General features: G+C 39.8%; 1 protein-coding gene across 1 annotated transcript in view; it reads left to right on the forward strand.

The window, feature by feature from the left end:
• NR5A2 (nuclear receptor subfamily 5 group A member 2) overlaps positions 1-26,020 on the forward strand; it is a 100,222-nt gene that overhangs the window by 56,021 nt on the left and 18,181 nt on the right. Inside the window, exon 6 of the mRNA XM_037907685.2 lies at positions 14,765-14,912. Within this exon, the coding sequence (XP_037763613.1) occupies positions 14,765-14,912 (148 nt within the window). The remainder of the gene's footprint in view (positions 1-14,764; positions 14,913-26,020) is intronic.

A 26,020-nucleotide genomic window follows, 5' to 3' on the forward strand; every position in this document is an offset into this window, starting at 1 on the left:
GCCTGTGCAGCCAGTGGAGCCATTATGGAGCCTCCACATTTATTTGACAAATAAATTTGCAGAATTTTGCAGAATTTTAAAATAGTGTGTGCAGAATTTTTAATTTTTTGGCGCAGAATGCCCTCAGGAGTAAAACTAAGCTGCCTAGATTGATATGCACAATGGGAAACAACTCTTTTTTCCAACTACAGAAATACATCATGCATGGGTCTATGCTGTGCAGAATTTGCTTAGCAACGTAGTCATAATTTTATGAATGGAGGCCATTTCCCTATGCTCAGAAGAAGTGTTCTGCTTACTATTAGAAAGTTTATCATCACAGACATGGTCTAGTGGTGCTAGACAGGACTGGGCAGCCACACTACTCCCACGTTCTAATCTTGGCTAATCCTGATGCCCTTTGCAGCATTTGGCAAATAACTTAATGTCCCTAGGCCAAGATTCTGCCCCACACTGATATCAGCTGAAATGAGTGGAATTACTCTGGGTTTATATTGGTGTCAGTGAAAGCAAAGTCGATCCTCTGTTTCCCCATCTGCAAAATGAAGATAATAGTAGCGGCTTACCTACCACACAAGGATGCTTATGATTTTTATGTTTATAATTCCCTTTCAAAATGAAAAATACTATCTGTTACTATGACACATTGGCAGTTTTCTATTCCTGAGGGTTGTAGTAAATTAATGTCTAATTTATTTTATGATTAACTTATTCCCTTGCATTGCAGCCATTTATATGCAATAGTAATTTCTTATTGCCTTGTGCACTTTTAGCCTGTACTTAAAAAAAAAAAAAAAGATGTGCTTGTGATACAAAGACAAAGCAGAACATTTCATGACTATTGGGCAATAATGCACAGCAGGCTGCATAATAATTGCACTGCTTACAAATGATCAGAGTTGCTTGGAAAATTTATTTTTCCAGGCAAAACTAGAGTCTCAAAATATGACTAAATTGGACTGGTTGCATCCATTTTTGTCCCACCACTGACAAGCTGGTCTAATATGTCCTCTTTTCAGACCCAATTTCACCTACATCTCTTCCAGCATTAGTGCTGCATTAGTTGGTGCAGGCACTCTCAGCATCCCCTGCAAAAAGTTTCTCCTCATCCATTGAACACTCTTCCTTCAACTTGAAATGTTCAGAGAATAGAGGGACCCACCCTGCAAGAACAACAACAAAAACCAATTTCAGTGCCTCTCCTTATGGATGGGCTACTGCTCACTTCACTCGTGCTGAGAACTAACTTAGTCTCCAGCTAATCTCCTACAGACTTTCACTGAGAAGTAGACATGAACAGCAGCTGGATCAAATAGGCTATCCAAAAATAACAGCAGTCTGAGACTGATGGTAATAAGACAGTAAATAGTCTGAAATCAGACACACAGCTGGTAGATTCTAGGTATGCAGTCTCATCCTACTCTGATCACCATCAATATGGAATCAAATTCATTGCTAGTGGAAGTGCACGCTACTCCATTGACTGTGCCTGTTTATGCTAGTGGCCTATCCACTGGAACATTAGCAGGGAACTATGGGATTGCTCTAACTATGCCAGTATAAGTAATTTGCCACTTGTAATTTTAAAACACTCAGTTTAAAAGGCCATTCAGGACTAAAAGAAACTATTTTACAGAGAGGTTAGCTGAGTGTTCTAAGGATCAGGTTTTAAATATCCAGACTTACTAGAACCACAAGTTCAAATCCTGGCAGGATAAACTCATCCCATTTATATCTGAGAGAGATAAACTGAAACTATGGCTTACTATGCAGTAGAATTTTTGATAGAAAGCTTAGAAACTGTCTGTCAGCTTTACATTGATGCTAAAGATCCCACTGTGTTTTTAGTAATTCTGGGGCACCAATGTCCTAGACCAAAATACTTCCAACCTCTGCTATTGTGCAGCATGCTGTGTGCTTATTGATTGCTGCCCAGCTCCCAAGATGTAACGCTGTGCCTCAGTTTCCCCAACAGTAAAATGCAGATAATGCCTGCATCACATCAATAATGCCTATATTAAGTAATTGTCATGACATTAAATTGCTCAATGTCTGGAAAGTACTTTGAGTCATTTGACTGAGAAGCGCTATGGATATTATTTATCATTATCATCCTCACTATAAGCAAGATTATAGGGCAACATACAAGCTTTCAAGAGAAATGTTTGTGGTTCTGGCTGTCACTGTCTTTGAGTACAAGCCCATCATTTTTTGTAAATGGAGTCCTATATAGTCTGCTTTGTTAACTTGGAGACATTAAGAGCTAGATCGTGACTAGCCCTGCAAGGTAATAAAGTTAAGAGAGCCCAGAAAGCCTTCCTCCTTGCACCTTTGCCCATGAGCTGGTTATAATCATAGCCATTATGCTCTCATAGGGGAAGGACCACTCCTGGCTAGTGATGCCAACCTTCTCTAAGGCCATGGGAAGAGCAGGATAAATAAGTGTCAAACTTCACCTACTCCACCCCAGCCAGCAGAACTGGGCCAGTTGCATGAAGCACACTCTGTACCCTTTCAAAGGCTTCGAATCAAGTACAGGATGTCTAGGGGCTCTGGTTGGAGTTCTGCACAGCTGTACTGCCCTCTTTTCAGCCACATGCCAACCCTTGATAGGAAAGAGCACAGTCAGTGGCAAAGCAGCAAGCACTGGGGCTTGCACAGAAAGGCTTTGTTTTATTTATTTATTTGGCTGGAGTTTCATAAATAATGCGGGGGGGGGGGGGGCGTGTTGCAAGAAAGCACTTTTTCAGATCATTACGGTCCCTCAGCAGTTCCTCATGGATGAGTTCCTTTCTGTGCACGTTTCATTTTCTGTACTAAATGCTGCCCCTCAGCAACAGTAATTACCATTTCAAAAGGACATAAACTAGCACAGGTGCATTTTACATCTCTTCAAATTTCATAACACAAAACAACCAAGGAATGAGTTGCACTGTATTAGTTAATTGTAAATCATTGCCACATTGCTTTCCATGTTCCAGGTTTCACAGGCTAACCACGTGGTATGTGATGGTAACAAACCATTTCCCATTAAAGAGAAACTTTAATTCCTCCAGGGTGATGTGCTATCCTACTGAATTCTCTACATAACAAGCTGCTGTCATTTTTCTTGTTCTCAGAACTCAAGAGTAGACATTACAATAGAATATTATTCATTGTTCATGCATTTTGCTGCAGTAGTTAATGTGCAACATGAGATATATTGCCCAGGCTGCCAGGACATGAGTTATTCATTTTGATCTTACCCATGTTCCCCTTATAGTTGCAGTAAAATCCTCTGCTTTCCTAGTATGGTATTATAAATCTAGTTGAGCTCCCCCTACTGGACATTCATCAGACAGCTGTGAGGGAATCCAACCACTGTATCCTGTGTGCTTTAAGCCTCTGGAGCGCAGGTGGCCAACCTGTGGCTCCAGAGCTGCATGTGGCTCTTCAGAAGTTAATATCTGGCTCCTTGCATAGGCACCAACTCTGAGGCTGTAGCTACAGGCGCCAACTTTCCAGTGAGCTGGGGGGGGGGGGTCAGAGGTTTGCTCACTGCTCAACCCCTGACTCTGCCACAGGCCTTGTCCCTACTTCACCCCTTCCCCCAAGGCTCCCGCTCCTTCCTGCCCGCCCCGGTCCCTGAGCCTGCCATGCCCTCGCTCCTCCCCTTCCCCCCAGAGCCTCCCGCATGCCGCTGGAGACATGGAGAAGGAGGGTGAGGTGCTGATCAGCAGTGCTGCTGGCAGGCCGGGGGGAGCTGATGCGGGGCTGCTGATGTATTACTGTGGCTCTTTGGCAATGTACATAGGTAAATTCTGGCTCCTTCTCAGGTGCAGATTGGGGTCTTCAGACACACTCTTGGGATGCAGATCTTCCGTCTAGCACCCCATCCTGAGAGCCGAGACCTTGTGATCCAACTGCCAAGACCCTGGGACCAATACTGACCATTCCCCCCTATTCTCCTGTAGCTTAAACACACTGTCTCCCAGAACTCCAGTTGTGTGGGTGTTCTGGGTCCACAGGTTAACTCTTCTAGGGCACGTGAGAGGCATAACACAACACAGACAGATTTTGCACAGATTTCTAAAACCATCGTTCTTCCTTTAAAAACCACAAAAAATGCACAGATCTATATAAAAATAATGAATTCTACACACATTTCCCTGCCTCGATTTCTTCACCACTCTAGGGCAGTCTTTGGGCTGAGGTATCCTCTGGGCATATCCAGGATACTTCTGCTGCAGCTCATGGCTTTACTGCTGAACCAGGGAGTCTCTCGCTTTCTCTGATGTTAGTTGTTCTAGCAACTAAACAGAGAGCACGCACATCCCGCAGCTATGAAAGCATGCCTGACTCATCTCTTCCTACCTAAACCTTCCTGCCTCTCTCATTCTGAGTACCTTTAGTTTATATGTCCCACCAACAACAATATGTCTTTTGTTCTGCTTCTGGGGATTTTCCATTGCTCTAAATGCCAGTCCCCAGTGGAGGGGTTGGAAAAAACTGGTTCTCCTTGCATCAGCCAACCTTCTTAGCATACCTATTATGTGGGCAGAGTACAATCATTATGGTTAACTACCCTCCATCATCCCTAGTCTGGTCTGTATGTGCTACAGGCCCTGTCAGCACATGGTGAATTCCACATTTAGATAGAGGTATTCCAAAATACAGTATTTTCATAAGAACAACTTCAGAGCACCAGTCTTAATTCATAAAATTGTACAGACAGATTACCCCAGATCACCACATTTGGTCAAATCAATTCAGATAAAAAACAATGACTCACAACTTTGCCTAAAACTCAGACTTTTTTGAGATATCTTTTAAAATTTTTGACTGGTTGGCCAATTGACTGAAACAGGTCACATGATTTTCTATCCCCAATTGGGTTTGTGAGGATGGGCTGTAATTGAAATCCAAGATCTAAACAACGTCTAGTTTTGAAGCAGGTTAAGATCTGAATCTCAACCTACATCTGAATATTGTGGTTTGAACCCATCTCTTGGTGGAATACTTTGCAGCTTTCTTTTAATTCCCCATTACTATCAGATGTTGGCAGGGTGGGGAGTGGGTGGGGTTTTTTATGCGCTGCCATAATCTCTGGTGGACACTTACTCACCTCAACCGTATTAGCCAAGGCCTTTGGAGACCAAATTTGCCTCAAGATCCACCCTGATAGCACATAGTTGATGGAGAGAATCTGGGGGCACAGCTGAGCTTCCTAGGTGCTGGCCACACACAACTTCATGAGAAAGAGGAATCCATTTCAGAAGCAGTCCCATGGCAGCAACACCTAAATAAAAGTACAGGAGGAACAGGAGAAAGAGTTGTAGGGAGAGAGAAAAAAGGGGCTGTTAAAGAAGGGACATAAGTGAATTGTTCTTCTCTTTCTCCATTTTGTAAAGAAGGAATGAAAAAATATTTCAACTATAAACCCCAGTTCCATTCAATAAATATCTGATATATACTTGGTGTTACAGTTGTTCAACTTTTCTTAAAGTGCAATTTCTGAATTTGTCCATCCCATATGTTTAGGCAGAACTTTCAAACTTTCCAACTTGCTGCGTGTTAAGGATATGAGATTTTGTTTTGCACTCAGCCAATATTATTGGAAGAAATTTTAAGGACTGAAGTAGGAACTAAATGGCAAATAGTCCTTATGTTAGTCCTCTATACAGAGGTGAATTTCACCCCTAGTCTATTAGTGAAATGGAATCCACAGCCAGTATATTGCAATACTTAACAATAAAATGATGATTACCCTTGATTTTTATAAAGGAGGCATATGATAATGACGTTAACTTTTGCATGAAATTGTTCTGAAAACAAAATCATATTTCTTTTTGCTTTCTTACTAACTTTGTGACAAGAACACATTGCAGTCAGTGCAGCTCATGGTGGTGTAAATTTAAAAAGAGCATCAGTGCACAGAGCATCCAGTACTAATTTGTGTACAAGCGGCCAAATCCTGAAGTCATTACACAGGCAATGGGCTGCAGGATTTGGGACAAGGTGAATACAAACAGTGTATAGCAATGATTGTTTTGCGTTCGGTTTATTGTCCTCTTGTGTTCAGGTTTGCCCAAGTCTCATCTGATCTAGCTATCTCTGACCAAAAGGGAAGGAAAAAACAGAACCTTAACCCACATATTTAAAACAGTGTTAGGTTTGTCCTTAACAGTCTCTCATCTCTGATGATAAAATGGTGTGTTCATTCTAGCTGTGCTAAAAGTTTACAGTGACACCCCAAATTATACAAAACTTACCAGACTGTAGGCTTAATCACAAATGCCAAATTCAGGTTCGTCTAAAGGTTTGCTAAGGATCCTGATCCTTTTAAGTAACCCTGGGCCAAGATTTTCAGCAATCTTGCCATGATTAATGTTTGCTTAGGAGGCTTTGCTATGTTATGCATTCAATACAAAACCAGTTTACTACTGAGATTTTGAGTTTGAATAAATGTTATACCAATAAAATAAAAACCAGCAGGATCTTATTAAAGGGGGAAAGGCAAAATACCACATTTATTGTGAATACAGAAAGAATCATAGTAAGCAGTTAGTTACAGCTATAACATTCCATTCAATTTCATATTTATTCACACATTCATTCATACACACGCAGGTTCTGCAAGGTTGTTATCATAGTTACCAGCCTTAGAGTTGCTCACGCCAAGCCACTGGCCAGGTGGCCTGGACATGAGGAGGGAGCAGGGCCTTGTCAGATGCTCATCTGATGCTCCTGGAAGTTGGTTTGCAGAATCAGACCCCAAAGTTCTCACTTTCTAGAGTCCATTTTTATAGGAATTTCTTCCTATGCAAGTCTATGGGAATTGCTTCATCATGCTGTTGCTGAATCAATCAGCAGATGTCACATTCCTGATGGCTCTGTGCTGCCAGATGTTATCTTGTTCTTTGGTTCTCCCATTCTTGAGACTGTTGGGTGGATTCCAGTCTGCCCTCTGGGGGTCCTCTGGTTATTTCCACTTGAGCCCTTCTTCAGCCGATGGACACTGGATTCTTAGGCTGGCACCTCTCTGATCATTCAGTTATTATCCACACCAAGCATCCATCCACATACATCCTCTATCTCTATTTTAATCACAATTGTTAACAAAGCGAGATGAATACAACAAAAGGGCGGGGAGTCTCTGGGTGCTGTTTCTATTGTTACAGAGTATTGCTTTGAGTCTCTCTCTGTGTGAGTAGTTGTTGTTACAAAGAATTGCTTTGAGAGCAGACTCTGTCTTAGAATGTACTAACACAATTAGCAGCTTGCAAGTTTCACACAGAGGGAGAGAAACAGTACCAAAAACCAAGAGATCTCTTAATTAGTAATAGCCTGGAATTTAAACTATGGGGAATCAAACTCATTTGTGATTTTAATACAGAACTTCTTTAATATGATCCAATATCTAAAACTCAAAAAAATATATAGGGAGGAGGATCCTCACAGCAAGGAGAACACCTTCTATTAATCCCTGTGAACCAAAATTGCTGTTTCACACAGTTTTAACAACTAGACCCTTCCTTGGGAAATGTTTTCCTTTCTCATTCTTTAATACAGTGTTTCCAGAAAGACAAAGAGGGACATTGCCAAACCATGAGCTAATGGACTGGCAGTCTGGTAGCAGCACCACAAGAATGGTGCCAGTATAGATCCCATATCAGATTTCAAGCTCTAGAACCAACAAGCAATGGGAGCATTTCAGAAGCAGTATCCCTGGAGGGAGTGGACACTATATCATTTCTAGCAACCCCTCAGGGCAATTGCAATAGTGACACTGATGGTCTCCAGAGTGAGCATAGACAGTCCTCCTCCAGTGGAAGGAGATTTGAAAATCTTTGAGAATGGGGGGAGTAAAAAGGGAAATGTTAAATCCTTGGAGTTAAAAGCACCTCCTCACTACCTATCAGTGGGAAAATAGTGAATTAGTATGACACTAGGGCATCTATGTAATCATTCACAAAAGTAGAAAGTTCTGATCTCAGATCTAAACTTCCCTGAAGTTCTGGCACGTTCAGACTCAGGGATTTGGTTCCAGGCCATCTCTATGTAGGTTGTACTCCAAGGGGAGGGTCATTTGTTATAGTAATTTCTGTAGTAATTTTGTAGAGGTCTCTGAGCAGATGTGATAGTATTAATCAAGATAAGGTGAGCAAAGGGTGGAGTGGGCACTTTAACAATGTATTGTGGTGACTGAGTTAGCCAGGTCCAGCAAGTTACTTTAACATAATGTTTATAGTGTTGTTAATTTGAAGAACCTGATCTTGGTCATTACTTCTATAAAAAAAATAAGTAATTGATTAAAACTGCTCTCTGTACAGCACCTTGAGAATACTTTTACAATGATAGGTTTTATAACAAAGTCAAATCAGTCACTGTAGATAATATATATATGGCCCAATACAGGAAATTGCAATCCATTCCTATCTTGATGTACTAGTGGTCTTTATAATGTAAGTTAGACAAAACAAATACAGTACTTTGAAGTGTTATCAGTTTTACTATTTGCATATTATAGCTAATTAGCAACCACAATAACATCATTCTAAGGGAAAGGTCCACTGGCAACTTAATTCACTGTCTTCTATTATTGTGTACCATGTTAAAATGTCAGGCATCTTACACTGTACAAGTCATCACAATTTTAATTAATATAACTAAAACTGATTTAACTATACCTTCTGTCTTTGTCCAATATGAGCCCATCTCAATTTATATAAAACAAAGGTAGATCTAGAAATCTGAAGCAAATATTTATGAATAACATTAAGTTACTGAGGCAAGTTATATATGAAAAGTTCTAAATGAGCTTTAATAGCTACGTAAAAATGTAGTGAAAAGTGAAATGTAGTTGCCAGTGAAAGGTATACAGTCTCACGCTTCAGCAAACAACATAATTATGCTTGTGATATTAAATAATCCTTTTCTACAAACCATGCTTGTCACTATAGTATCACATCCTTATGAGAAAGTTTTAGGTATGAAGCTAACTTATGTTAAGTCACCTGCCTGTCCACCCCCTTCTCCCAAACGCACCCACTTATCCACAAACAGTAAGTTAATTTACTAAATTATATATGAATTAAATGTCACTAAACTGAAATTAAATTATCTCAGCCAGTCAGAATGTCCAGTTATTGATCTGTAACTGTAGCTTTATTCCTCAGTTATGCAGTTCCTGGCACTGGTTGAAGAGCATGTAAAATTCAGTGGTACAGTTGGTATAACTATACACTGTGAAATTCACTGTAATCTACTAGTCTGGGGACAATTATTAGCCAACTAGAGGATTAATTATTGAAAAAGGACAATACAGTGATTATGCAAATCGCTACACTATGACTGGCTACTGCACCCCATCCATAAGCATTCAGCAAATATGACCACTCAGCTTCAATCTCCCCACTCACATGCTTCCCCCACCAACCCTCTATTTCTCCACCTGATCCTAGATGTTAAATACAATTTAAACTTTAAAAAAAGAATTAATTTTAGTGCAGGGAAGGAGCCAGATTGTGCTTTTATGTTTTAGGATTTGCATTAGGATCTCTATGGAAGAGTTCTATAGCAGCGGAATCCTTTGTGGCATTCTGGCTGGCTCAACCAGAATTCCTCCTGAGGAGCCCACTGCAGCAGGATCGCTGCTGCCCTACAAGAGGGTGCAGCATACTCTCCCCTTCAGACCAGTGCTGCTCTGCTGTCCAGTGAAAGGGATGAGGACCTCATCTTTCCTAATCTATGTTTAAGAGGCTACTAGTCCTAGCAAGAATACCACAAGACATTGCAGCGAACGCCGTTCGCTGGGTGGCTTGTAACATCTGTGATAAAATGCCACCAACCGAGGGGTGGAAGCAGCCAAGAGGCAGATCCCCTATTACATAGGTTCATCAAATCTGTTCTGATGTTGGACTCTCAGGCCATCAAGCCCTTGCGTGCGCAGGAACAGACCAAATGGCGAACGACTGCTACGGCCAACTGTTCGGCTAGGTCTTGAAGAAGTAGTCCTAGCTAGGCCTTCTGCCCCCAAATGCTTGCTGGCACCTGTTCAGGGCACAAAAGATTCATTGTGCCACTGCCACAACCCCTTTTGCTTGTGGACAAGGCCAGCCACAAGTCAAGTGACGGGCTGGGGAGAAATTCAGGCAGTCATGGGCAGTAGCCGGTCAGAGCACCTGTGAGATGGAGAGCACAATTATTATACTAAATCATAACAGCACCAATCAATTTGATGGTCCCTGTTAACTCAGTCGTATTCATATCCTGGCTTTCAGGCTCAAAGCTTATTTAGCCCAGAATATAGTTTTCCCTTGTAAACAAGATTTGCCTTAAATTCTTACTTAGGCAAAACCTCTCATTGACTTCAGAGAGATCTTTGTGTGTAAGGATCGCAGAATTTGGCCTCATCTAAGTAAATATCTTACAACTGTATTGATCAACTAGAGATTACTTGATCTGGTTTCCGATATAAGTTTTCCCAAATACAACATCACTTTTCACAGTTTTAAGATGGGATTTTCAAATGTACTCGGCATTGGCCTAACATTGCTCCCATTGAATTCAATGTGACTTGTGTTCCTAAGTTACTTAGGCACTTGTGAAAATCCCACCCTCTGGCACCTAAATAGGGATTTAGGCGCTTAGTTTTAAGCTCTTATTTTTGAAAGTGTCAGTCATCATGTTGAACCATCTTCTTCTGCATTAAAATCTATTGCGCAATATCAGACCATCAATCTTAAGGCAGGTTTAACAGTAGCAGCCATGTTAGTCTGTATTCGCAAAAAGAAAAGGAGTACTTGTGGCACCTTAGAGACTAACCAATTTATTTGAGTATAAGCTTTCGTGAGCTACAGCTCACTTCATCGGATGCAAATCATCATTTAATTTCAAACGGGTTTTTGGTTAATTTGGTTAATTAACCAGCATTGATGGAACAGTATGACTCACTATTAGGTAAAAGTTATGCTCTTCAGTATGCAATTGCATATGATGTGAATTTGCAGCTCAAGTTACAAGTACTGTAGTTTATTTGGGGTTTTTTAGAGAGATGTGGTAATTGAGGTAATATATTTTATTGGACCAACTTCTGCTGGTGAGAGAGACAAGCTTTTGAGTTTACACAGAGCTCTTCTTCCGGTCTGGGGAATGTATCCAGAGCATCACAGCTAAATACAAGGTTGAAGAGATTGTTTAGCATAAGTAGTTTACACATTTCAAAAGACCATTCAAGGTGAAGTGGCCCCTTTAACATCTCTCCAGTCATAGAGGGGAAAGGAAAAAACCTGGGTAAGTTAAGTGGGTTATAGATTGTTGTAATAAGTCATAAATCCAGTCTCTCTATTCAGTCCATGATTTTTAATATCTAGGCAAAGTTATGAATTTAAGCTCCCAGGCTCGTCTTTTGAAGGTGGTGTGTAGATTTCCTTTGAGGATGAGAACTGAGAGGTTAGATACAGAGTGAGTGCTTTGTAAAAAGTATTCACACACTGGTGATATGGTGTTTTTGTCTTACATAATTTTTGTGTGTGAGTTCATTTGAAAGTATAGTGGTTACATAATTTCACCCACACAGTTGTTATTGGGCCATTTAGTGCACTGGATGTGATACACCATATGTTGTGATAGGCATGTGAAGAACCCATGGATCTTGAAAGATGTGTTAATCATTATAGCAGTGGAGATATACTCACAGATTTTGCATCTGTTGTTCTGGCAGGGTCTGGTGCTTTGAGTTGGTGAGTCCTGGTCTGGGGGAGCTTGCTTCTGATGATGAGCTTGGAGAAGTTGGAGAGTTGTTTGAAGACCGGAAGAGAGGGTTCAGGAAAGATTTCTTTCAGGATGATCCCCATCAAGTATGGGTTGTAATTGTTTGATGATACCCAATATGGGCTCCAATGTGTGGTGGTAGGTGACAACTAGATGTGTACGGTTGAGGGGAGGTATTTCTGTACGGAAGCAGGTTCTCTTGGGACTCTGAGTAGCCCATTCCATGATGGAGTCTACTTTTTTGGTGGAGTGTCCTTGTTTGGTGAAGGTGGTTGTGTGTTAAGATGTATGTCCTAGTTTTTCTCCTCAGAGCATATTCTGTGGTCTCTGAGTCCCTGGCTGTAGATAACAGATTTCTTGGTGCATTTCGGATAGTTACTGGATCTGTGAAGGTAATTGTGGTTATCTGTGAGTTTCTAGTATTTAGTTGCTTCGATACAGAAATAAAACCCACTCGGACTATACACCTCTAGTTGTGTACAGTGCACACAGACACGGCAAATAGGACACCATGCTGTTTAACATGAACGCTTTTTTTCAGAATAGACATTAACTGAGGCTTTTTCATGCACAGTTGACTTTATATAAACTGATTGACACCTTTGGGGGTCGTCTTTCCACTGACTCATAATTTTTCTCACTCTTGAAAAAGCCTTCTGTACACCCAGTATTCTCTAGTTAAAGCTGAAAATTCAACTCATCATATTTACACAATAAAAAAAATCCATTCTGTCTTGTTTTTAATTGCAAATCCTCCTCAAGGGACCAATTCTCCTGCTTAGGAGGCAGCCCTGTGCCTTCTACTAAAGAACCAAGTGCAGTCAATTATGGTAATGAAATGTCAATAAATATAAAAATTTAATACAGTCTGCTCTTGGTGAGTGGCAGATGAGGACTTGCCTCCCAGACAAATTTGTTGGTGCTGCAAATATTAAATGCACCTGAAAGAGTAGCTGGTTGCCCAAGAGCTTTCCAGTAGAGGGAAGGTGGGACATTCAGACACCTATTGGGTTTTTCCATTATAGTATAATCACGGCAGTAGGCCAGTAATATTCCTGAAATCCATCCAAACATCTTAACTTATTATTAGGAAGTGAAGATCATATTTTCACCCATGAAGATTCTGAAATTAGTACAGCACTGAGAGATGTTTTCCCCTAACAAAGCAGTACAATTACAAAAGGGGAAATTAAGTTGTGAATGAGATGATTTTGCTGTGAATAGTTTCACAGCAGTAAGTAGCATCATGTCACTACTAGAAAATTGCTGTTCTGACAGATATGTTAACATTAAAAAAAAATATTTACTGAAACAATTAACTTATTTTGGTGATTAAGGTGGTTTGTGGGATGCAGCTTGGGCCAGAGACAAGAACACAGGGTTGCAAGTCAGACTCCTGGGTTCTAAATCCTGGCTTTGTCACTGATTTTTTTTAAACAGTTCTAGTGCATGATGTTGAAACTTGAAATTTAGCAGACAGAATGTCTCCCTCTTGCAAATAAGTGGGCAGGTGAAAATTGGCTTTTATTTATCAAAGCTACTTTTTTAAAAAAATGTGCGTTGTGCATGCACACCAAGTTTTGTAATTCAGGGTATGAATTCCAACATTCAATTCTTTCTGCATGTGAGGATAGTGTAGGAAAGTTCATAGGCAGTCCTAGCTCCTCTGCAGCGTAAATGGGGTACATACCAATGAAGGCAAACCCCAAAAGCAGTCCTGCTTTCTTCCCTATATAAAGAAATCTGCTACATTCGTTGCAGCAGTGGAATGGTGTGTTGTGGATGAAGCTGCTGTCTACAGCACTCCTGCTTCACTCCTCTTTGTTGGATTGACAGGGGTTGAGAGAGAGAGAAACCACTCCCACAGCCCTAGGAATTTCTATGGGACTCCAGTTTATGGGCTGGAAGAGAGGGCACTGCCCCCAACTGTCTCATTTATGGAGGTTGCCAGAGGCTGCATCACTCCTCTCAAACACCTGGCACCAGTCTCCTCTGGATCAGTGTACTCACAGCAGACATGGAGCCCACTTCCTTGGTACACAACAGGAGCAAAGACCAGCCTATGAGGCTCCTCAACCAGTGCCCTCCAAGCAAGGGTACCACAGTGTTTCCTTAGTACAGAGGCCTCTTCCAATGGGTAAATTTCACTCAGTCAACTCGGTTACAGTGAAGTGTTATCTAAAGTTGAGGGTGGATTTCATCTCATAATAAATAATAATAATAATTAGCTCCTATATAGCCCTTCTCAAACAAATTTAAACGTGCTTTCCATTGTAAATTCCTTTTTTAAAGTACAGGCTTCAAATGCAGAGCAGACAAGTCAGGCCAGATTCTGCCTTCATTTACACCTGAGCAACCCAACTGAAATCAGGGGTGTGTAAATGAGGCCCAGATATGGCTCTTTATATTTTAAATACAGTATCCTTTTTGATCCTCAAAATAAAGTCCTATGGTGAAAGCCTGGCCCCCATTAAAGTCAATTGCAAAATTCCCATTGACTTTAGTAGGGGCAGGATTTCAGCCCCTTGAATCAAACTATTTTCATGCTGCGGTTTGTAATGGCACCAGATGTTCCCGATCAAGGGTCAGATATGCACTGTACACACACACAATGAAAAGATGGTCCCTGCCTGAAGGATCTTACAGTTACAATCTAGGTATAGGATGAGACACAACAGTTGGATACAACTAACAGATAGAGGAGACAGTTTTGATAATGCATAGTGTCATATCAAAAATATTTTATCCTTTAATTTAGTACAAACCAGTACTCAAAAATGTTGTTACATACCGTAATGCTTTACACCAATAACATTTGAAAAGTACAATGCCGTGCAAGAATAGGTTTCTAAACAAAATCATCTTGATTTGATTCCATAATTACTTTGAGATTAAAGTAAAATGTTTTACTTCCTGGGGTATCTCACATGCATAAGATTTCTTGAGACTCTCCAACTGGACACAATATCTGGCAGTGATAATCAGACAAAAATGTGACCTTCTTTTACAGATGGATTATTCAGTAATAGCATCTCAAGCGGGAGCCACCCTCAACAACCTTATGAGCCATGCACAGGAGCTAGTAGCAAAGCTTCGTTCCCTGCAGTTTGATCTACGGGAGTTTGTGTGTCTCAAATTCTTGGTGCTCTTTAGTTTAGGTAGGTAAATCCTGTTATTTGTGCATTATTTAATATTGATATCTTTTAATTGAAATTATTTTAATATTGATATCTTTTAATTGAAAATCTTTGGCTTTATAAAATGTTTTTTATTTTTTTCTTGAAAAATGAAGTAAGACTTTGAAACATATTTTATGACGTTCACAGTAACCTGGAAATTATTTTTGAATTATCACGTTTGGAGAAATGCTATACAATATAGGAGGGATTTACAAAATAAGGTTCTGTGGAAATGATTCTATGGGATTTAAAAGGGGATGATATACTTTCAATGTTTACTTTAACATGCTATAAAATTTTAAACCAGGTATATAGTTCTTTACTAAATTCTAAAGGAGGGTTCAGAAAAACTATAGAAAGGCATAATTTTGTGTTGAATTCTATAAAGCAATTCTGTAAGAGATGGAGAAGTAGTAAGGTTGAAATATACATGTATTTTGGAAGAGCGTGCATGGTAAGTACACACAGTCTTGTTAGCATTTTGGTGTCAGTATTGCAACACATAAACCAACAACGTAACTAATAGTTTTTAAAAGCACAATGAAAGGCACTATTAAAGTGTAAATAAATGGTAGTCATTTTATGAAAGATCTATCCAGGAAATAGACTTTAAAGGGGAGATTATTTTGTACTAGTGGAAAGGCCTTAGAATGGAAAAGATACCTATGCAAGACAAATTAGTTAAATCAGTGCTCCCAATGAATCAGTCAAGAAAAATCACTATTGCCAGGAATAAAAAAGGGATTAGGGAGATGGATTCTTATTGATTTCTGGAGACCAGATTTTTTTGCCTGTCGTCTGTTTTAGGTTTGCATTTTGTTGACTTAATAAAGCCAGCAAATACAGCTTTGCCAGGTGAATTTATTATATGCTGGTAGACAGCTGAAGGAGGAGACTTGAAAAACATAAATAGGGCCAGATCCAGCCATCCCTCCATAGACAAAAGTCCCATTTATATCAAAGGGCATTTTGTCCAAATAGAAGGTGCGGGACTGAGCCAAATGTAACAAAAACAAATAAATACCAGTAGTGCTGAAATTTACTGATATTTTTTCTTTAATTTCAAGTTACAAGCTCTTGTGCAAAGGAATAAAACTTTAAAAATAAAGAATCATTACAACACATCCTTAAATAAACTGCAGGAGTGAAATGACTGGGCAGCAGCATAAATCCGAGAGCTACGTCCTAATGTTCAAAGTTGTCCCCTAGTGCCTTGCACTCTTCTTGGACTTGCCACCCAGCATTTGTTGAAAACTAGAGTGCTTGTGAAGGAAACTCATTTTAAATATAGGCATCTTAAAGACGAAAAAATAATTTCTGACATAGAACGTGTAGTGAAATAACATAACCAGAAATGTTATTGGAAAAAACCTGAAGATGTCAGCATTGGCAGGCCTTCTGGGTGATTGCAAGGCTTGTGCATGCTCAATCCCAAAAACAAATGAGGTGTAATTTATCTACTGTCCGCAACATACTAACATTCTATATTTGGAGATCTGTCTCTTCCCATATGTTAAATTCAGAGAAGGAAAAGCAGACCTTTCTTGGCAGGAGTTGTATTGTCTTATGAATTAACGTGGTGTAAAGCAAGGCATCTGCTTCTTTAGTTCTAGTACAGTATATTTTTGTAGTCATTAGACAATGTTATAGAAAGGTCTGAGGAGACTTACAGCTTTTCCCTGATAAAATATTTTGAGAAATTCATCTCACTTCAGTGGTATTTCAAATTAGCTGAAAAAATGAATTACATTTGGAAAACACTCACATTTACTTTAAGCGGTCTTTATGTCTGATCATTATCATCAGCTCCTCAAGTACTTGCCATTCAGTTAGGAAGTATTCTGCTCCCTGCCTTTATATTTTTGGCTCTTAGCCTGATTCTGCAAGGTGATGAGCTTGGCTTCAAAGGAGTTGAGGGTATACAGCATCTTGCAATGGTGCCCATCCCTTTTCAGAGACAGAGGGTCTGATTCTCCTCTCACTTACACTAGTGTAAATTAGGGCCAACTCTGCTGAAATCAAAGGAGTTATGTATCACAATGTTTAAAGCGGTGTACCTGAGAGAGGTCCAGTGCATCTGAAAACAGATTAACTCACAGGGCCAAATTCAGGCCTAGCACATCCAAGTATAACATAATTGACTTCAACAGAATGTCTCCTACTTACTGCATGCTTGAATTTGGCCCAATATTTAAAGCTACGTGTTATCCTACTAAGAGTAAAATGTAAATATATTAATTATCATCATCCTCATCATCATCCGAAGTTTTCACTGGAACTAAGGCAAAATTTTAAGTAGAATTATGAGACAATTAATATAGTAAACACAGATGTCCTTTCCAGCAAAGCACTTAAGCACATATTTAACTTTAAGCAGATGAATAATCCCCCTGAAGTTAATGATGTTGCTCACAGGCTTAAAGCCAAGTATGTGTTTAAGGGCCAGGTTTTTGAAGGTATTTAGGCACATAAAGATGCAGATAGTTGCCTAGTGATGTTGTCAATATCACTTTTCACCACAGACTTAGCATGCAATTGCCATCCTTACTTCTGCCCTGCCACTGCCACCCCAAGGCTGACAGCTAGAGCCCTGTCGCCTCCAGGTGAGGGACTGGGGATGGGGGAGAAGGAGAGTCTGAGCTCAAGCTGCCTCCCAATGAAGGATTGAGTGGGGGGTGGAGAGGGAAGGAGAGCCCAATCCTGGGTGGTGGGGCTCCGGTTGTCCCCATATCCCCGCTTCCCAGGTGTCCATGGACCTTCTGCACAAGCCCCAGCCCAGCCACCCAGGGCTGACAGCCAGAGCTCTTCACGCACACACACAAAAAGCACAAGCACACAGCACCTCCCTTGACACATTCCCACGCCTCCCTTGGGAGGCCCGCCCCATAGTTTGAGAACTGCTGGTCTAGATATAAAATTCGAGAAGTAGACTGTTAGTATCTGCTAGTAAAGTGGTCCAAAGGGCTTGTGCAGAAAAATGCTTTTGATTGATTCCAGAGATAATAAAAGGATGTTGAAGCTTAAATGAGAGGATTCATGTTGTAGTCCCAAAGTCCAGCCAATCCTAAAATTAGCTAGGAACCAGAAAAGAGAGAGAGTTTTACAGATTTTCCTTGTTCCATTTTTTCCCTTGCCCCTTTTGGCATCTGTTTTCTGGTGCCTCCCACCCCTATCCCATTGTTTCTTCTCTTCTCACTGAAGACCCCTCTGCAAGCCCAGTCCCCCTGGGTAGGTATTCACGTTGCTAGCCCACTCTGTGGTCCATTCCACCATGTCTTCACTGCTATTTTTAACTATGCTAATTACATTAAAGCTAGCACAAGTATGCCTATGCCAGTTACAAATCACACCTTTGATCTAAGTCCATAGCCTAACTCACAAGGAATGGAGAGCAGAGGAGCTGGAGCAGAACATATCAGGAGAGAGTCAGCAAGCCCAGGTATCTGGAAACAGCATCCCCTTTAAGGAAGCAGGATGGGACCCACAGAGATCATAAGACCAAAATAAATTAGACTGAAATCAATAAACACCCCTTCTCTGCCACAATTAAATCAAGTCTCACCAAAATATAACTAAATTGTTACCTATTTAATTCCCCTCCCACCCCACCCCCGAGAAATTATTCCAGACATTGACAAAATGTAACAGTCCACTGAAGCCTGAGCTCTTCATGGGATTGATCCTGCTCCCATTGAAGTCAATGGGAGTTTTGTATTTGTCTTCAATGGGAGCAGGATCACTCTCAGCGAGCCTTTTATGGAAAATCCCATGGAATTTTATGGGGATTAAACAGAGTTCTGTTGAAATTACCTTCAATATTTATGGAAGTTAACAAGGAATGGGATCCTTCCTGTGGGATTTTAGAAACATCCAGTAGAATTCTACAGCAGGAGTATAATTTTCTATAAGATGGTCCAAAACCTACAGAAAAATTATTTTTCTATTAAACTTTATAGGGCATTTCCAAACAGAGCAGCAAACTATGGTCTGGAATTCTATACCCCTATATTCAAAAATAGCCAGATACCACTTGATCTCATTTTACAGGGAACTGAAGACCAAGATGGGTCAAAATAGTAGAAAATAGAGGCTTTAATATCCTAATACATAATTCCGCAGAATAGTTCTACCTACAGGTCCTGCTTCATCAATGGGTTCAGAGCTTTCAATTCCCCCTTGGAATCAGTGGAACTTGAGAGTGCTCAGCATGTCTTACATGTAGTTCTGCATCTCACAGGATCAAGTCCCCAGTGTATTAACATTCCATGCACAGATTTTCCATCTCCAAACGCTGGACCTAGAAAGCAAAGTAGCCACAGGTACTAACTGCTTATTATACTACCACCCAAACCTTGACAATTAATATCTAAATAAAATAATCAGCACACACAGAAACAGCTATCAATTCCCCCAACAAAATTAAACATCTAACATAATTAAAATACTAGTTGCAGACTGCTTGATAATAACAGCTAATATAAACAAAGCTACAAACGTACGAATTATTTACAGATCCAACAATGTCAAAAATATTCCTCTTCACATGCACTTTTCTGTTTGTGTGTGTATGTATTTTAGCAGCAGAACAGCATCGTCACCTTCCTGCTTCACTGACTAGCACTAACATTCTGCAACCCTAAAGCAGAAACAGATACACAGCATAACTTGGGTGAAATCCTCGCTCCCTTGAAGCAAATAGGAATTTTGCCACTGACTTCAGCGAGGCCAGGATTTCACACTTCAGCTCTAAATTAGGTCCCCTTTCTACAAAAGAAAAAGAGTTCAGATTAATTTTTCATTACCTAAATGACTAATTTAAGATGGACATTTTAACAACCAAGCAGGTTTCTCATTGGGATATTTTCTATCATCTTCAGTTTTCAGTGCAACAGATCTTTTCTTTATTGCTGTCCAGTATTTATATAGTCAAGTCATTTAAACTGAAATCCAGCCACTGTTTTCCCTTTACCAAAACTTCCTATTTGTCCTGCTAGCTTTCATCATTAGAACTCAGCAAGGATTTGTCAACGCTTCCATCAGAACAGTTTGTAAAGTGAAATGCCAATAGGAAGAAAGTTAGACATCATTTGACCCATGTCCAGCCACTTGTCTGCCTGCAGAGCTTACTGCTAGAATAGGCAGCAACTGACTGGTACTTCTCTCATCTCTGTCAGAACAGAGATAAATGTACTTCATTTAAGAAATGAAGGCTTTATCAATGGGCAAATAATTGCAGAGCAACTATTGATCTTGCATCTCACTTAACATGAGGCAACAGGGACTTGTACAAACAGTAAACGTTTAATCATTATGTATGGCAAACAATGGGCTATTAAACAAAGCAAAGAAAGCCTTAGTTTTCAAGCAGGCCACCATGTCACATGGGGAGACAATTGTGATTCACTCTCCCTGGATGTTATATTGTCCATTAGGGATGTGCCCCTTTTCTGCCAGATAGGAGCAATATTAGCAAAGAAACCTGTGCTTATGTCTGTGTATTCTCTATAGTACTCAAGCACAGATGGGAGAGGACAGCTCTCATTATTGTGCTCCATCATTTGCTTCTTGGAAAGCACACAGAGAAATCTGTGCAGCAACACTTTTCAGTTGGTTCCAAGAGCTCAGCAGCAGCCTGAAGCTGGAAAAGCATTTTGTTATTAATTATTACTATTATTTACTTATATAGCATCCACAGCGTGCTGCGTGATTTACAGACAAGGAACGGTCCCTTGCTCCAAAGAACTTACTATCTAAACAGACAAAAGCTAGCAACAAATACTACTAAAGCTTTGTGGTTCACATGTAACTTGTCACTTCCACAGTTTTTGCTGAGGGTTTATTTTTTATCACATGATTAGTTAGCCCTTCTTGGGTGAGGAACACTAGGATATCATTTGGAAGCAGTATGTTTTAAAGCGGGATGTGAAGGGGGCATGGGGACTGGTTTGTGGTGGAGTTTCAAGGCTTAGGGATGCACAGATCTGGTGAGTGTGAGATGGAACAAAGTGAGTCATGTGGCTTGAGCAGGGCAAAGGGGTCTGAGGAGGGAACAGAGGACAATATCAGAGAGCTAGACAGAAACTAATCAGTGCAGGGGTATATGATCCTCAATTTGTTATCACACACAGAGACACAACCCAACAAACAGACCTTTAACAGACCTGCAGACCTCAGAGATCATTCTGCATCTACCACACCTGAACCCAGCCACTTGGATTTTCTGGTTTGGGCTGCTATTGGGTTTGTTAAAGGCACAGTTCACTAAAGGTGCTATAAATTTGGAAACATAAAATAACAGGAGGAAGGATTAGGTCAGACAAAGTTATTCCCAGAAGTTCTATTTCCAGTTCACATGTGCAAGTTACTTAAGACTTTCTGTGTCTCTATTTCACCATCTGTAAAATTGGAACAATGATAGTTCTTTATCTTAAAGGCTGTTGTGAGGCTCATAGATAATATTCCTAATACTTTGCATTTATATAGCATGTTTCATTCAAAGATCTCAAAACAGATTTCACAAGGTGGAAGTGAAGTATTCTGTGGGACAAATTCTGCCCCCAGTAGCTAATGCAGATCTCTAGTTGAGTTCTGTAAAAGCTGACTGCACACATGCATGCAAAGATAGAATTGTTGCCTTAAATATGCTTGATTCTTATTCAAAGTAACAGACGGTACTTATGGTTTAATTTAATCTTATTCAGAATGAACATCGTGGTCACTCCAGATTTATTGTTTTACCTTTGACAGCTTATAAAATATGCCTCTTTATAACTGGTCTAATATTACGATGGTTTTAAGTGATAACCATTGGAGGTCTTTGTAATGTATTCATCACATACTGTTACCCGAGTGCATTAGAAAAATTGTATCTAGTGAACTCAGATAAGCAAGAGAAATATCCTGGGGTTCTCAGCTTTATTAGCATGCAGCCGTAGTTTTAACTTTCCCCATATGATAGCCTAATTTTGAAAAAATACTTACTGTACACTTGTCAAATAGATGCACATATCTTGATCCTAATGTCTAACTAATGTATGCATCGGAGGATAATACTGGCAAATAAACATTTCCTTAAATTTATGTAATCATTTGGAATTCAGAAAGGATTGATTAGCATTCAGGAGATGTGACCGTTCAATATTTGCACCATAGAGACTTGGCAGAAGCAAATAATTGTACATAAAGCTGATGCTTGTCTTAATTAAACGCAGTATAATAGGTGTTGGAGTTGTTGGGGTTTTTTTCTCTGTCTAGTGAACAAAGCAGTTGAGCCATGGGCAGATATAACTCATTTTGAAGTTCAGAGTTTAAACCTAATCAATATGTATTTATATCAAGGGAAGGAGTGAATTTCATTTATTATGAGATGGCAGCTGGCTGCAGTAGCTAAAAACGCCATGAATTTAAGTATATTTTTTCAAACAGCAGTTTGACAATATATTTATCCCATGTGATGCTTGTTACATTAATAGTGTTGTTTACTTAACTGATGGTATTTAGCGTAGATTACTTTTGGAAATGAACATGATCGTTTACATTCCCTGTTCTTTACTCCCAGCCTAAGAATGACTTGCACAAGCAAGGAGACACCTTTAAATTCATTAAGTTGGTTGCTTATTAGTGTAGAGTTGCCCTGGTTATCAGATAAAAGTTTAGTCCTGCAAATATTTACTAGTGTGAGTAATCCCACTGCAGTCAATGGGATTATTCACATTTCTAGGATCAAGCCCTAAGTGTGCCCTAAATGGAACTGGTGAGATAGCTAATAAATATTTTTTAGGCAGGTCAAAGTAAGTAGGTGTAGTTTTAACAGTGAGAATAATTAATTATTGAACCACCACCTAGGAAGATGGTGGATTCTCTGTCACCTGAAGATTTTAAATCATGCCTGGATGGGTTTCTAAAATATATGCTATAGCTTAAATAGAAGTTATGGGCTTGATGGAAGAATTACTGGGGGAGTGGGGTTCTTTGACCTGTGACTAGATGATCATAATGGTCCTTTCTGGCCTTAAAATCTATTAAAGTAGACTTTGGTTGAACTGGGTTGGCCCAATAAAGATATTTCACATATTGCTTTTGTTTATTTTCTATGTCTTTGATCCTAATTGCTTTAGATTTGAACACATTTAGGATTAACTCATGTTATGAAGGATTTTCCAAAAGGGATGGGTGTCAGGAGAATTGTTTTCTATTACTGACTGTCACAAATTCACAATGTGGCTTTGGATTATTCAAATGATGCCTAAATCTCCTTATCTGTAAAATGGTAATAGTATCTATCCACCCTTTGTAAGTAATAATGAGATGCTTGGATGAAAGATGCTATATAATTGAAAGTATCATAACCAAAATATCATCTGGCACTGAGACAGGGTGACTGGACCCTGTGAGTGAAGTAGGTCCTGACAGCTTGCATAGAGTTACTGGGGCCTCTGAAAGGGGAAACTGAGGCAAGCATGACTGTTATACTGCAGCCTGTCACAGGCGGGCACTCTAGGCAGGGCTGCCTTATGACAGACTCCATAAAAGTCACAGCTAAAGGCCCCTGATTAAAGAACCTTTGTGGATGTTGGGGGAAGTCTTTTTTCTTTATAAATTGTGTAACATATTGTCCTGAAGGAGTTACCTTCTACATTTTCATGTTAGTGGGAATCAAGGGGCTAAAACTGTGTGGAACCCTTTGAAATGAATCCTTTCAAAGGTCAATTTTCACACCCAAACACTTACATTCCATATATTGTATGGCACAAAATGCCATGTACTTGACTTTCCTTTGCAACCTTATATCAAAACCATATTCCTTTGCTACTCTGGCCCTTCTAAATTCAATATAGGGAAAGAAATCAAGCTGTCTTCCTTTTACTTCATCCATCATAACCAGCAACAAAAAGCCAAATAATGGAAAATGAGTCCTGATTCCTGAAGTTGTTACAGATGCTAAATGATGATGTGTGGAGTGAGGATTTTGATAAACTGGTATTCACCCACAAAAGCTTATGCTCCAATACGTCTGTTAGTCTATAAGGTGCCACAGGACTCTTTGCCGCTTTTGATAAACTGAGTTGACCATGCAAGACTACTCTTTGCTTCTTGGACAACACTTATTCGGCAAGCTGACAATTTTTTAGTCCAGCCTTCCATGCTGGTTTCCAAACACTGTACAATCAGCTCAGAAGAAAAACAGACAGCTAACATTTGTTTTCTACTTTCCTTTCTTCAAAGGGTTTCTCAATCTATACCTGTTCAGTGTCTATGAAAAAAGTAAATTATTTTAAAGGAGTAAAATGAACAGAGGTGGGGGATTAATAAATTATGAGGAGGAATTAAACCAGCCATTTTGGTTTTTAATCCTTTATAATTCACCTCAGCTCTGGATGTTAGAGTCATGGTTAATAAACTCCTCAAAAGGAAGCAGAGTTACCCTTCTGTTTTATGGTTACATGGATTGTGTTTTAACAAGTGCACTAAGCCAAAATTATGTAGAAATTAAATAATCATCATTCATTTGCATTGATTTTATTTGATAAAACACAATGAATGGTGCAGATTCACCTTGGTGTAACTCCACTGAGTTCAATGGAGTTACACCAGGCATGAACTACTTCCGATATGGTCACTATACCTTTGGGGAAGGGGGGATGTTACAGATCAAAAAAAGCCTGCAGTTTCTTTCACTGGGTTTTTAAAAATGCAATTTTTTAAACAACAAAAGGATCAGATGCTGAAGAGAAAATTAGGTCACATATTTGTTAGACACAATTTTGTCAGTAATTAGAAACATGGGTATCCAAGTGATGTTTGTATTCTATACTGCCTTTATATGCATTCAGTGGGGATTTCAGAATAAGCCTACCAGTATCTTCTGCAATCATAACACCAAGGGACTTTATCTATCTAATGAATTTATAGAATGTCAGTCACCGTAGTATTAGATGCTTCCCCCATTGCTACCATCTATACTGAAAACAGCACATATCCACAGTTGGGTCTGATAGGTCACTTTGGAATTTGTGCACCATATATGTCTTTAATGTAGATTACATATGTTCAATGTTTGTATGGCAGTGGATTGCATGTGTTTGGGGGGAGGGAGCGAATGAGCATGCATACACAATTTTCAAGTACTGTAAGCAGAAGCAGTAAACTCCTTAGACCAGTTCCTCAGTTTTGGTGTCCCAGGCCCCCAATCCAGCAAAACTTACCCATTTGATTAATTTTGAATTCAATAGGCCCACCCCACATTTTTAAAGGTAAGCATGATCTTAAGTGCTTTGTTGAATTGAGACATATGGTATTATTCTGAATGTATGGATAGATTCTGAAAGTAATTGTACCAGGCTGAGAGTTAAATATTTTTATGTAGAAGTAATCATTATAGAACTGATAATAATTCCCCCATCACTCCCCCCCGCCAGAGTAAAACTAAGAGGTTCTTGCAAATCCTTACTCCTGTAAGTAAGCAATGTGTCTAGTTACATAAGTAAGGATTGGCAGGATCTGGCCATAATATCTAACTTGTAGGGGTTTGCAGTACTAAATATATGGAACCTTTAAAAATCCTAACAGTGATTTTCCCAGCCAATTTCTAACATCTCGAGAGTTTGTTTACAAACATTAATTTATGATGAGGTGTAGAAGGGAACAATGAAGTGCTGTAAATAACTATGAGCTAAATCTGAAATATAGAACAATCTACCCCAACAGAGGCCCATTCCACACTGGGATCAGAGCTGTTGGCTACAAACATGTTTAAACACAGCATGAACATAGATGATCACCTGAAAGCCAACATAAACTTGATAGTCAGCCTCTAAGGGAACACACGCTGCAGTGTGTGCCAAAAATCCCCATCATACTTCTCTCATCCCATTGATGCCTGACTATGGCTGTAGCAGCCCTGCCAGGTTGCGAGCAGAGCAGTGCCTTCTCCAGTGCCAAATGGCAGCTTTTATTCCTGTCACCTGCTGGCCAACCAAATGTACACTTGCCTGCCTCTTTGCTGTGCAGCAAGAGTGGACATGACCTCTGCTTCCTACTGCTGAGAGGTCTGATGTGGAGGGCTATGCAAATACATAGTAGCAGTA

The sequence above is a fragment of the Chelonia mydas genome, chromosome 8, assembly GCF_015237465.2.
Source record: "Chelonia mydas isolate rCheMyd1 chromosome 8, rCheMyd1.pri.v2, whole genome shotgun sequence".
NCBI classification, from domain to species: domain Eukaryota; kingdom Metazoa; phylum Chordata; order Testudines; family Cheloniidae; genus Chelonia; species Chelonia mydas.